At 42.4% G+C, this 14,854-nt stretch overlaps 2 protein-coding genes across 2 annotated transcripts; one reads left to right on the forward strand and one right to left on the reverse strand.

Moving 5' to 3' along the window:
- The first annotated feature begins 1,117 nt into the window (after nt 1-1,117).
- Nucleotides 1,118-5,828, forward strand: exd1 (exonuclease 3'-5' domain containing 1). Its single transcript, XM_028992601.1, has 11 exons — nt 1,118-1,273; nt 1,371-1,439; nt 2,369-2,402; nt 2,506-2,594; nt 3,194-3,264; nt 3,448-3,534; nt 3,625-3,729; nt 3,843-3,923; nt 4,215-4,358; nt 4,457-4,648; nt 5,170-5,828. Exons 1-11 carry the CDS (start codon nt 1,144-1,146, stop codon nt 5,635-5,637), a joined length of 1,470 nt encoding a protein of 489 aa, XP_028848434.1. The 5' UTR covers nt 1,118-1,143; the 3' UTR covers nt 5,638-5,828.
- Nucleotides 5,829-12,124: 6,296 nt separating this feature from the next.
- LOC114796708 (transmembrane protease serine 9) lies at nt 12,125-14,854 on the reverse strand. The gene is made up of 2 exons (XM_028991153.1): nt 14,783-14,854; nt 12,125-14,267 (listed from the first exon to the last, which is right to left on the reverse strand). Exons 1-2 carry the CDS (start codon nt 14,835-14,837, stop codon nt 12,535-12,537), a joined length of 1,788 nt encoding a protein of 595 aa, XP_028846986.1. The 5' UTR covers nt 14,838-14,854; the 3' UTR covers nt 12,125-12,534.

Below are 14,854 nucleotides of genomic sequence, written 5' to 3' on the forward strand. Positions count from 1 at the left end.
TGCAATACTTCCTGTGGGTGATATGTAAACAGCCCACAATCAGAATTATAGTTAAAACTGTGGTTATTGTCACCACTGTATCTAACATATATAGATTCAGGTACTATATTTAATTTCAAGTGTATTCACATTTTCACACGTCCTGTTGTTGTAAAGGTCATTCTAATACAGAATGGCACGACTGGTTTACTGATGCTGGCCTACGAAGCCAAACATGGGGTAGCACCAATCAACCTCAGAGCCCTGTCCTTACACCTCGCACTCTCAGACCCTCCAGTACAGCTCGCCTGGTCCCTCCACAGCTGAAGGTACGCGGAAGACATTTGTCTCCATGGTTCTGCAATGAATGCAATGAATTTCCCCTCGAGGTCAGAACAGCACAGTCGCTGAGTTTTTTCAAACGGCATCTTAAGATCTTCCTCTTTAGAGAATATTTAGACTAAATATTCCTACAACAGAGTGAAATAAAATGGCTGTATTCATGGTGCGAGTCATAGTGAACCAGAACTGATTACTTCATTGATGGTAACTTTACTTTACTTTACTTAGCAGACGTTGCTCTGGATAAGGGCGTCTGCAAAATGCCGTAAATGTAAATCCAGAAAGAGATAGAGTCCCTAATTTTATTGATAATTTCAGAACCACAAATGTTTTAACTTTAAGGACTTTCAGACAAAAAGTAATTCACAGTAACTCATATACAACAAGTTCAGTTCAGTCGAACTAGGCAAATTGCAATTAATCCACAGATCAACACAGTAATTTTTACATGTATTAGCAGTGAAGGGATCCGAAACTACTAATCCAGACCAGGATTTTGTGTCAGCGACCCAAATATCGCATGAATCAAAATGAGTTTAATTATGTTGATATCTGGCAACAATTTATTTAACGCGGCGCTGCCAACAGGGGGCGGTAAACTGAATTTTGAAAAGTGTAATTTTTTCAAAATTATATGTATTTTTCTCAACACATTTCGTTAAAATTATATTTTGAATTGCCAGGTTGAGCCACATGTTTAGATTGCTTGTCAAAATGAAAACTATTTACTGTGGAGCGCCACATTCCACTTCCTGTTTGTATTTGGCGCGCCAGCTAACAAACCATAAAACGAGGACGCAACTGACCTCGCCTTAAACGAAGATGTCGCTCGAGGACTGCCAGTTTTTAGACGGCTTTAAGGGAAAACGCGTCAAACTAACGCTCAAGTCGGCAGCCTTTGTAGGCGTCGTCCAGCGCATCACGCTTAATAAAGCAGTGGTTTTGGAGAGTGGTATGTTCACACGGGCAAATCTACTTTTTGTCTTATTGTGTGTGTTCGCGCCACACGCTGCTAATATAGTTTCACGTTATTCGTGTATTTCTTCCAGTGGTTGACGCCAACAGCGGAAGACAGTTTCCAGGCACGAAGCTGTTCTTTGGGCGAGAAATTTTGAATGGTATGTTCTAGAAGCGTCTCCTGAGTTAAGGATCGCAGGTCGAGGTTTGCAGGCATAATTGAAATTCAGCATGTGCAGGAAACATCTAGAAGCCCTCCCACGTTTTTCATGATGATCTCACCTAGATCAGGTTGTTGGTACTAGAGCTCTAATCGGGCCTAAAAATGAATGCGTTTTCGCATCTCTCTCGCGATAATTAAAACGCGCCACCTGACTACAAATCAAATTAACATTTCATTAAAACTGAACATCTAATAAAACAAATTTTCATCACGCGAAGCACTTTTAATAGTCACCGAAACAATTTTACAAGCAACAAATCATAAGGACAGGATGTACTAGGGATGTGCGGATCGACCATAAATATCGATACCAAGTTGGTATCAGTATTGGATCGATACTAGCACAACGGTAGCGATATTTTCGCTCTTTTATATCTGTACCACGTTCCAGCTGAAGGTAAACGTGCTGGTAGAAATACTGCACCTGACACGTGGCTCCAACTTGAATGAGTGACGTCACTGAAAGGGGCGGGCCCAGGCGAGCACCAACACAGGACACACACTTTTTAGACTTTCCAATCACAGCGAGTTTTTGCATGAAGCATCAGTATCGGATTGATATTGCCGATTCCAACCTGAATCTTTCTTGGTATCGAATACAACACACTGCTCCCTGGGTGCCTGTCATGGGTGCCCACTGCTCATGGTTAAAAGCAGAGGACACATTTCGTTGTGTCACTGTGTGCTGTGCAGCAGTGTATTACAATCAGTTCACTTTCACATCCATTGTATATACTATATACCGAAAGTTTGTGTTTGCTGACACATCATTTACCTATCACGGACAGAATCACATAAATATATATATGTACAATCTCACTTAAGTTTATTTGAGTTTTATTCATCTGTATTTTTTTTCTGTTTCAGTTGAATTTCCCTGTACCACAGATGAGGATACTGGGTAAAAACACATAAGGTTGTCTAATAGTATGAGAGCAGTGGTAGGAAAGTTAAATCGTATGTAGATTTTATGTTGGGTTTCCTTGTGCTTTTTTTTGCCCCAGAGACACTAATAGTGTCACAAATGATTTGTGCCCCGAGGGTCAGTTGACTGTTGCTGAATTTCAGCCCTACAGGAAGAGTATCGTCCTGGGTGAGTTTGTTCAACATGGGTGTTTCAGGTTCGCCCCTGTTGTTAAGTGTGCATGCATGAACATAGTGCTTTCTGTAATTGTTCAGCCTTGTAAGAGTTGCAGCGGATCCCTGAGGTGGAACAACAATAGTGACATTACCCATAATTCCTCAGCCAGTGTTTATTCAGTACTCATGCCTGTACACGACTTTGTTAGCAGTGTTGAGATAATGTGTCTTTCCCTGTTCAACACTGTACACCTTAGTGGTAGTAACCTAGTGAGTAGCACTCTTGCCTATGAACCAGAATACTGCAAAGCCACAGGTTCAAGCCCCACTTACTGCCATTGTGTCTCTGAGCAAGACACTTAACCCTGAGTGTCTCCAGGGGGGGGACTGTCCCTGTAACTACTGATTTTAAGTCACTCTGGATAAGGGTGTCTGATAGATGCCATAAATATAAATTGCAGAGTGTGGTTTTCCCCCCTCAGATTCCTTTTATTCATGGTCATTTTTAAAAATTCACTTGGACGGTGCATTTCGATGTACCCCGTGGATTTTATGCTCATTGAGACTGCCTGTTTACTTGTGCACACGTTAACATGTATTGCCATGCATCAGATCATGAAGATGTTGAGCAGTACATCAACTATATCGTCATTGATGAGTTTCACGAGAAATTCATGCCTGCTGTGAGTATGTGACGAATTGTCATTTTCTCTGCATTTAACCCAAATCTATCTAGTCATATGAGTCAAGTCTTGTAGGGGTTGAGGCGAACATATCTAATTGGAATGCATGCACTGTATGTGGGTGGGACAGCGTTTAATAACCATTAAAAACTGATCGTTGGGAGTTTTCTTCTGCTCCCTCAGGTCATGCATATTCGTAAACAGAAGGTGATTGGAATCGGAGCTGATGGATTTGGGGCATTACAGCACGAGAGGCTCTGTTGGCTGCAGGTATGTCAAGCACCACATCCTCTGAAAACCCTGTAATATCTGATGTCTTGTACAATATCAATTTTTGTTGCTTTTTTCCATTTTGGACAGATTGCTACAAAGAACAAGGTGTACCTTTTTGACATCCTTTTACTTGGTGCCAGAGCCTTTAAGAATGGCCTATCAGTAATTTTGGAGACAAGCAGCATTTTGAAGGTCATTATTTAAAAAAAAAAAAAAAAAAAAAAAAAGTGTTCGATTAGCCAGAAGTGTCTCATTAAAATGGTGGAATATTTCAGGGCAGCCCATATCTGTTCCCTGTTATCTAGGTGACCCATAACTGTCGCATCATTTCTGGCGGTTTGATGGCTCAGTTTGGCGTGAAGCTAACAAATGTGTTCGACACACAGGTACTTTCTGTTGATTCCCTTGGACACTGAATGGCTGGTGCACGCTTTTCCCAGTAAAATGCTGCTTGAATGAAACGGGACAGTTTTGGCATTAGACCAGTAGCTCCAGTGTAGGCCATGCTGTCATCCTGTCATCCATCCAGTATATTAATTTTCTTTATCAATATTATGTATATTTGTCTAGATCAGCGCTTCTCAAATAGTGGGGAGATGCTGGGGGTCTTGCCAGGGGGCATAACAGAAAATAATTGAGAAGCACCAGTCTAAATGACCTTATGTCTTCTTTGTTAGGTTGCCGACTTCATGTACTTCAACATGGAGACGGGTGGACTCCTGCCAGACAGAGTCAGTACCCTGCAGGAAGTAGTGAGCCTTCATTTGAAGATGCCCACCTCTCACCTCACCTCGCTGGACATCAAGTCCCAGCTCGCCAAGGTAGCAGATAGGCCCCATCTTCATCAGCAGGGTCATTTTGTTTTTTTGTTTCCCCCCCCCCCTCCCCTCTGTATGTCTGCCATGTTTTGGGACGTTAGGAGGACTCTCAAGTCTGGTGTATACGCCCCTGCTCCACATCCCTGCTGAAGGTCATGGCCCTCTCTGTGATGCATCTACAGCCTCTCCGCCTGGTGTTGCTGGATGCTCTAATGTCCGACTACACCAGTCTGGTGGATTCCTGCTTGTGTAGCCATCGAAATGAGATAGTGCAGACACAGGATATTGGGCAGGTAATTATTTTATATAACTAGTCTTATGAGGCTATACTTTCAGGGATCTATAGTTTTTGACTCTCTGAGCGTGAATCAGGTGTCAGCAGGAATGAATGTTCTGTTGCTGTTGCCAGTGATCTTCTGACAACAGCACATTCTTAAAATCTTTTTTTGGGGGGGCAGTGGTGGCCTAGCGGGAATGGAAGCGGGCTTGTAATGGGGTTCAAATCCCAAACCGCTAAGATGCCACTTAGGTCCCCACACACTGCTCCCCAGGCGCCTGTCATGGCTGCCCACTGCTCACTAAGGTAAATGCAGAGACCACATTTTGTTGTGAGAACCGTGTGCTGTGCTGCAGTGTTTCACAATGACAATCACTTCACTTTCACTTTTATTTTCATTCTGTTAAAAACTGGCACTATGCAAAATCAATGTTGCTTGTAAAGGTTTGTTTTCCCCTCTCCTGGCATATTGACTGCGTATTTTATTTTGCAGTGAAATGCTTGCCTGTCTGTCTGTGTTTGTGTGCGCGCCTACAGGACAGCGAGCTGGAGTTGCCCAGAGAACTGCGGCAGATCCAGCAGCTGAGGAAGGATCGGCAGGCCTGGGCGCAGGAGGTGTACCCTCAGACCGAGGGTGGTTTGCTCTTGCGCTTCAAGCCTCCCTTGACCCCAGCAGCCGCTGACGTCGCCACCCCCTGTGGTAACAGCACACCGGTGATACCCACAGACTTCTCTGCAGTGCCCTCAAAGAGCCCCAGGAAGACAACATCTGCAGAAAGTGTGGTATCTTCACAAACAGATTCTGGCCTGGAGATATTGATGAACACAATGGGTCGGGGGAGGTTTCCAGTGGGGGACTGTATTCCCAGGGGTCCAGCCCCCTTCCCCGGGATGGGCCGAGGCCTTGCTTTACCAGAAAAGGTGCCTTCTGTGGGCAGAGGATTCCACCATCAAATTCCCCAGTTGGCTTCCCCTCTCAGCCTCTCCTTCAGAAAAGGGGAATGAACAAACCACAATGTTTGGTTCAAAGTACTGCAAGCCGCATAATAAAATATCTTAAGATTGTATCCATATATTTGAGCACCTAGTATACTTTGAAAAATGTAGAACTGGGTAATTTACACCAAAGTTGATGTGAGCCTGTCCCTCTTTAAGATGGTTTCATTTGCAAATTTTACCCCCTTCAGTGATTTACAGAGACATTTTTCTAATTTATTTAGGTCATGGCATTATTTTTGTTAGATGTGCCAGTTTTTTTTTTTTTTGGCCAACAGATGGCAGTAGTGTTTTAGATGTAAGAGTCATTGTTCTGTTGTACATTTTTGATATTTATGATTTGTTTCTTGCATGTTGAACATGTTTAAGTTCTTGCGTTGCTATTCCCGACTGAATGGGGTTTTGATATTTCACTTTGTAATTAGTCACTCTGCAGAAGTCTTTAGTGAGCTAAGTGTAATCTTGTGTTAAACTTTGAGATCAGACCACATATGTTGTTTGAGCTGTTAAAAATCATCTTAAAATTCATATTCTAATGTCTAAATTTTCCTATTTCCTATAAATGGCATGGCCATATCCAAAACAATGACGTACATTAAACCCAGTTCTAATAAACTCACCTCAATTAACACACTCATTGCTTTTGGAACAATATGTGTGTCTCAAATGACTGTGGAACCTTCACAGCTGGTGCTGGGCCTTCCCTTTTATTAAACTGACGGTGCCCGCCTGCTCCCATAATTACTTCTCGTCCATATTGGGCTGATCAAACACATCAGCACCTGCTATACTTTAATAAAAAAAAGTGTTCCGCTATCGCCTTCCTGAATTGTGTGCAACACGGATATTACAAATAAATCTTTAAAAAAGGTTCAAAACAGGATATTGGGAGAGTCCCTGTGTCCTTGGTGGAGATGTGGGCTTTCACTAAATCACTGTCCCAGTTTAGGGTCCACATGGTTTTAAGGATGTAGTCTTGGAAACCTTGTTAAATGACCTGGTGTGGCATAATGATAATCTGTCCCAACAGCTGTCACCTGTGGGTATTGACTGGGACAAGGACATGGCTGCATTTTAAGGAGTTAATGCCACACACATAAACATTTTCATTCGTTCTCTTTGTTCAGCATACCACCTGTTACCATCACCTGCCAGCTTCTGCTCTCGTCGCTCAGCATGTACTTCTCACTTGTGTAGAACCCAAATTGTTCGTGAAAACACTTCTGTATTGTGCTGCTATATAGCAAAAAAGTTCAGCACATTTGGTTACGTTTTAAGACCCTTGCAAACATGAGCCTTCCAACACAGGTCTCCAGATCTCAAGAAAATCATTAAGAAGCTGTAAGATGTGCAGTTCCTATCCCATGAATTCACATTCCATGCGCGCTACCTGCTGTGCCTGTAGCATGTATGTGCTCAGGATGTGTCCATTGTGAGTTCATATCACACACTACGTGACCATCTGCATGAGCTAGACGATTGATTCACAGCGGGACCCTTTAGTGAGCAGCTCGTGCTGTTGATGGATGCTGACTAGATTATCTTAACACACAAACACCCACAAACGTCGCATTTCCTGTCACCGTACTGTATGATGGAAAGCCCATCCCCCTATTCTCAGGCTGTCCAGGAAGCTCTCTTCTCACACAGTAGTCATGGCTTCCTCACCCCTTTCCCCTGCCTTGTACATTTATATCCATGCCCCCCCATAGAGGAAAGGTGACTGCAGACCACCAGCCCCAACACAATTACCAGGAACCTAAAGGATTGTAAACCCATGTAGGCATCTACAGAGGTTTGCTATTCAGTGATAACCACCCTCCTCCTTAACTAGAGTTATATTACAAGCTGGTGTATATTTAATGAGCTTTCGTGAATTATTAATTCCAGAAGAGAGTAGGGAATTCATTTACAAGCCGACAAAGCTTTTACCATGTTCGTTTACACTCTTCAGCACGTCTGTGCCACTCAGTTCGAACCAAACAGGCCGGGGCCTGTCTTCATTAAAAACTGCAGAAGCACAACGCACCGATGAGCTCACTGATTGCCTTACGCATGCCTGTGTGAGGACCTTCTGGTTTGCTGGATGCCCCTGTGTAAACTCTGCTGTGCTTGCTTTTATCCTGGCACAGCTGCTGATCAGGCCTCCAATAAGGATAATGGCCCTCGTTCTCACTGTATTAGGAGGCTGAGGAAGGCTGGTTGAGTTGATGACCCCACCGAGGAACGGTATACTACCTGCTGATGGAAACCAGAAAAAGCTGTCACCCCCTCGCCAAATTAAACTAGTGTCAAGCATTTATGTCTGTGCACAAAATGCATTCTGTATCACAAAATGAATTGTATATTGACAGAATCAACTGTCACTTGATTTTTGTCCACAGAAAGACAAACCCATGACACACTTTGGTCCACAAAGTTATTCAAATTCAAATTTTATTTGTCACATACATAGTCAAACATGGTATGATATGCAGTGAAATGCTTTTTGGAACAGCTACAGACCACAGTATTGCAAATGTTGCAAGTATACAATGAAAGCCACATGCAAATATTGCAAACATAACCAAATATTACACTTTTATGTCTTTAACATAAAATATGTGTAACAACATAAAATACATGTATCGGTCATTATGTAATTCTGTTCACAGAATTCAAAAGCAACTATTCATTATGAGCACCAAACAGACATCAGCACTCTTCATTTTATGGACAGAAACGTGTATGAAGGACAGAAAACAGTTTTTAGTTTACAGCAAAGTGTCATTTTGTCCATGGAACGCATTTAATCAATGACAAAAATATCATCATTAAGAAAACAACATCCATTAAATACATTTTATTAATGAACGGTAGTAATTTCTTCAACAAAATTCAAAATTCAGTTTAGAGTTCACACCATAGAAAGTCAATCCCAGTGAAGTGTGAAAAGCTTGTCTAATTTCTACAACCACACATGATTTCATGTCAGCTGTGTTCTCCATTGTAAAAAGTTTATCTGAAGTTTGCTTGAAGTTTATCTGAAGTTTGCTTGATTATGGTTTTCACCGGTCTGTCCCCATGTGGAATTTCCATTGCCTGTGTTTTACCGTGTTAAAGCCGCTTAGCTCACTTTAACAGACCTGAACTATTCGATGAGTCACCCTGAAGACAATGTGTTTAGTCGGGGGCGGACGGGGAAAAAGATTCCATGCTAGCACACTCAGAAGCACGTGGTATCACGCATATCTACCAGATAGATTCTGATCTTTTATGAACACATTACCAGGCTGAATTTCATGGAATTTTAGGTTCATGACTTTAACTTTTTGGTTTAGGTCCCATTCTGTAGATCTAACACAGGAACAAACTCCCATCAGATTATCAGAACAAAGTGTTCTTCTGATTGTCCCACAAGATTGGTTAAAATCAGAGGGTGGTAGGGACTTCGATTGCTGTAAACTTATTTCTACTTTCAAGCATTATATCATAGTATATGGTTTAATCTGACTGACTGAATGAACATTGTTAATATTTCAGATGACAACTGGGAAGAGTGAATCCGAAAAGGCAGCCTACCTCACCAGGTAAGTACATTTTTTGATCCCACAATGAAGGAAGAATTCCAAGCTTCCCTCAGCCTCACTAAATCTGACCACATATGACCAGATTTTTTTTTCTTTCAGCAAACTTACAAAACTGAAAATATTGTTCTGTCAACTGAAAACTAAGAAAAGGAGAAATGAAAGAGGGTGCATTTACAGTACTTTTGTGGAATTTAAAAGGGCTCCATGCAAGATCTGACCTTGTGGGGTACAAATGATCTTGAGAACAGTGAGGAAACAGCCCAGAACTACACAGGGGCGAACTGGTCAATTACCTGAAGAGAGCTGGGACCACATTAGCAAAGGTTACTATTAGTAACATACTCCATCGTCATGGATAAAAAATCCTGCATCGCTCAATAGGTCCCCCTTCTTATGCCAGCACATGTCCAGGCCCGTCTAAAGTTTGCCAGAGACAATTCTGTTTCTAGTTTACTTATGATGAAAATTACAGACCTTTTTCATATTTTTTGCACAAGCGATGGCTGCCAAATACTTTTTTGCCCAACTGTATGTTTAACAATGTACTCTGAATGGCATGATTTACAAGCGGTCTGACTTGTAATTCGTGATTTACAGCTTCACTGCGGGCTGGACTTTCCTCTCATTGTTCGCTGCATGGGGGATACTGATCTAAGTTCCTCATACTGAATGACATCACTATGCCAAGCAGCCATGAAAATCCTTATAATTTCTTTGATTTATAGGCAAAATGTATTCTCTGCAGATGCATAAGCTTTCTTATTTCTCTAGTTGTTGTTCACTGCTATTATCTACACCGTCATCTGTGACCAAAGTATGTTTATTTTACCACCTGTGACACTGAAGAGCTGTCTTTTGCAGTACATTCATGACTTCAGGCACAGTGTGGATGTAAAAGAGATATTTGGGTTGAGTACATGTGAGCAGGTGCTTCACGGCATCCTGTCGATTCATGCTAAGTCCAATCAGACAAATTAAATAAAACAGATCTCAATACATGTTGGAAAAATGGATTTGGTCCATAAATAAAGTGATAAAGTGAAGTGATTGTCACTTGTGATAAACAGCAGCACACAGTGCACATAGGGAAATTTGTCCTCTGCATTTAACCCATTACCCTGAGTTAGCAGTGGGCAGCCATGAACTTTATCTAACTTAATCTGCTTTATGTACTGTAAGCAGATAAAGAAAGAATGAAGCTTAAAAAGAATGATACATTATTTCAAATATTGTGTATTTTGAGCTTTTGTACAAATCTGTTAGTGGAGTTTATAGATAATGACTATTATTATATAATATAACTTTGTTGTAAAAAATTATGATGTAATTTTCTCTTGAAATGGTTTTGTCTCTCAAACATGAGAAACATGAGGCTACAAAGGCATGCCACCACACTTTGAAATGCAACGGGAGGCCTACCCACTGGCAGGATGGTAAAATCTGGGCGCCGGGGATGGGGGTTGGGTGGCAAGAACAGATTGAGTGACAGGTGAGCAGACAGATGAGGGGTTTGTGCTCACAGGGCAGGGGGCAGGCCCGAGGACAGGCACTGAAGGGCGCGCCGAGCCAATCTGTGCAACTGGCATCAAGTTTGAGGGCATCTTCAAGGCTTTATTCAGCTGCACATCACATGCATGGTACATGGCAGCTGGTAACACTGCTTCCTTTTTATGTGCCATCTGTGTATTACGACCATGTTTTCATAACATGACAGTAAGAATGTACGTTTTGCTTATGTAACGCATTCTCCCAAATATAAAAAACATGATTTTAGAATATTCTGAGATCAATTCATGACAGTTGCAGCATGTCAAGAGGCAGCTTTGGAAGCAGGAAGATACTCAGGATGGCACACAATGCACATAGCTTAGGCCTGTTCTGCTGTACACACTGTTTAGATTGCTATTGTTGCAAGACACTGATGCTGAAAGGACTGGTTCACTGTAGGGGCTCCTAATGGACGCCATGGCAGACTCCCAAGAGCCCTCAGACAGCCCAGCTTTAGGACAAGTGGTCGTCCACCCCCCCACCCAGTAACAAATTGCTCTCTGGCAGGAGATACAACCTCGCAAAACACAATGCCGGGTGCAAACCAGATCTGCCAGTCACTATTACCAACCGCAGTGTATTTACACTCGATGCACGACTTTTGTTATCACAAAAATCCTCACCCCAACCACAATGTGTCAATGTGACCGTGGAGGAATGTTTATTACTGTAAAATAGCCACTGATCTGTATGCTTTCATCATGAATCCTGTGAAAAAAAAATACAGCGAGCCTTTTTTTCATATTAAAAACCTCCAGATGAGTGTTTATTTGTGTCTTCAGCAAATTGGAACAGCCTGATAGCAACAGAAGGCAATCTGAAAGTCAACAGAGTATTTAGGCTGGGGCAATAAGCGCCCTGTTCATTTCTTAATTAACAGCTGATTAATGGAAACTTTAGTGCAAACAGCAGCCAGAAAAGAGAAATGATAGGTGAAATTGTTATCTAGAGAAAATTAAATCCAGCCTACTGTTTATTCAACTATTAGCATCTAAAAGAGAAGCATTTAAAATGCATAACGAAAACATGGACATTTTTCCTTCTTCGTTTTTTTAAAAGTGAAGTAGTACTGAAAGTTTTGTGGTGATACTTAAAAAATTCCTAGAACCTGAGTACAATTATCTTTTAACTTTTAAATTTTTATAATTTATTGTTTATCATTCTTTGTTTAGACAATACAGTTATTACATTAGACTTTATAATTATAATTATAAGTCATATCAACTGATATATTTATTAATTAAATTATTGATTGCATTTAAAGTCCCAATTTTCTGATAGATTGTTGATAGCTGTGTTGATTGCATAAAGGCAGAGCACACACAGAAAGGAAAAGTACACACAGGGAGAATAGGAATCAGTGGTCAGAAACCTTCACATTAAGAATAACAGCACTCATATATTAGAACTGTTCCTGGTGTATGTGCATGAATGCATTGTGGGATTTTTTTTTTTGGAAAGAACAATTCAACATTAAACCTTTTTGAACATAGTTCAAATGCTGGCAGTGAGTTAGCTAAATTATACAGCATGAAGTATGAACATGTGTTTCAGTAACATTTAGAGAAGTCCAATGCTAAATATCTCATTTCTTCACATTTTAATTAACATCTGACAGAATGGGATTTTTCACAACAGGAATCCCTTTTCGTCTTTCCTGTATTAAGCAACTTTTCACAGTACAAACACGAGTCTGGTGGCAATGGAAAATATACTTCAATAAACCAAGATATACATTTTGATTTCGTCATCTTGTAGTGTAAATCGCAATTTTAGTCAACTTAAAACATCAATGTAACCACACCTGTAAGATGACAGGAAGCACTGACAGAATAAAGAGAGATATGAAGGAGACAGGGGTGAAGGTGTTGGCTCCTCCTGTGGATGTGCTGCTGGTGGTACTAGTAGAAGAGCTACTGGAGGTTGCCTGAGGTGGCAGGGACCCAGCAGTTTGGGCCAGGAAGCTGCTGAAGGTGGATGTTCGGCTAAAGACCATGACGTTCGAGGCCTTGGTACTGTTGCTTGTGCTGTTGCTAGTGCTGTTGCTGCTAATGCTGCTACTAACATTCATAACTGCGATCTCAAACCATGAATTACCATTCTTACACATCAGTGGGCCTCCAGAATAGCTCTGTTGTAATGTGACAGTGCTGGTACAGATACTGCTGCTGGAGCTGGATACGTTGCCACAGTCCACCAGAGTGGTCTGGACTGACTGTAAAGCCTGCTGACTTCCGCCCTGCCCGGCATTCCACCCAGCAAACCAGCACTTGGTACCTGCTGGATAGCTGCTGCCCTGGTCCACGCAAATGGGCTGGATGAAGTTTGTGAGATTGACCGTGTTGGCCAGCTGGAGCACTGCCACATTGCTGCCTGTTAGGTTGCTGACAGTGATGTTGAGGACACTTACGGACACTTGGTTGGGGTTGGATCCGTTCAGATTCAGGAGGCCAATGTAGACTGTCCAGCCTGAAATATTGGGAAAACTTGTGAAGCAGCTGGCAGAACTTAGGACGAAGTTCTGAGAAATGAGAGTTCCACCACACACGTGAGTGTTGTTCCACTGCAGACTGACCATCCATGGCCACAAACCGGCAGTGGCCTGTGAGGTTCCATCACTCACACCGGTGTTCAGGGGGGCACTGCCACATACCACAGGTGGTGTGGTTGTTGTAGGAATGGTGGTTGCAGCGGGAGGAAGTCCGCTGCAGGTGACGCTCAGGTCTGAGTCGGTCCCACTGGAGGTGTATGTGACAAAGCCCGGCTGATTATCTGTTATTTTGGAGTTGATCCAGCTCTGGAACTGGGACACTCTGGCGTACACACCGGGATATTTGGCCAGTGCACATCCATTGCCAAAGCTCACAATGCCAGACTGGATCCACAACGAATTCTGTTTGCTCACCATAGGACCTCCAGAGTCACCCTGACACGAGTCCTTTCCTCCCGCCATCAGGCCAGCGCACATCATGTTGCTGGTGATGCTCCCAACGCCATACAAACAGTTACATTGTCTGTTTCCGACCACAGGCACCTGAACTTCCTGTAGCGTCATTGGCGATGGGAGGTTTACTCCTGAGCTGATAGTTCCCCACCCAGTGACCCAAGTGAGGGTTCCTGTGTAGAAGGTGCTGTTGGCTGCAGCCAGGCAGACAGGAGAGATGTAATCATTGAAGGTGAGAGATGAGGAGAGCTTCAGCAACGTGGCGTCAAAGTCATTGGTGCTACTGTCGTAGTTTGGATTTCTGATGATGGTTGCGATGGATTTGGTCACCTGATTTGGATCGTTCCCTTCCAAATTTCTCCGGCCCATGACAGCGGTCAGACCAGAGGGAATAGTAGAAAAGCAGTGAGCAGCTGTTAGAACCCAGTCTTTATTGATGATAGAGCCACCGCAGAAATGGAAGCCGTTCGTCTGCAGGCTGACCTGCCATGGCCATGACCCAGCCGAGGCATCCTGACCCCCCACTATCTTGGTGTTGAGAAGGGCTCTACCACACACAGATAGCTGGCAGTGAAATCCTGAGGGGGAAGAAACAAAAGCGAAACAATAAAAAACTGTCTTAATTAATCACGGCTTTAACGATTGCCATTGTTCATGCCCGAGGACCATGGGAGTTCCTCATGACGCAAGGCCAGTATCTGAACAACCTGTTCTGCAAGCTACTGCCATTCTGGATCAACCAGCAGAGGAAGGAGCGCAGCTAAATCTGTGTTTTTTACGGAGGACACGTTCAATAGGTTCCGGATCATCTATAAGAAAACGTTGTTAGAACTGGTTCTTCCATTATTACGGAATGGTCATGTGACAAATGACTTTTTCTCCTGAGGAAACACATTTCACTTTAGTACAATACACACAAGATCCACACTATTTCTTCCCATTAATACACAAGCCATTAACATGAACTATGCTGAAACGACTGTTTAAAAATTGTCACTTGAGTAAAATTTTTTAATGAATTTTTAAGACATCACCATGCCATCATAACAACAGTGCAGTTTAACTAATAAATAAATACAAGCATTTTCTTTACCTCTCATCAGAAACGCGCCGATGAGGAAATACACAGCGCCACTGAGCAAAGCCATTTTCCTCTGTTGCTCAT

The sequence above is a fragment of the Denticeps clupeoides genome, chromosome 1, assembly GCF_900700375.1.
Source record: "Denticeps clupeoides chromosome 1, fDenClu1.1, whole genome shotgun sequence".
NCBI classification, from domain to species: domain Eukaryota; kingdom Metazoa; phylum Chordata; class Actinopteri; order Clupeiformes; family Denticipitidae; genus Denticeps; species Denticeps clupeoides.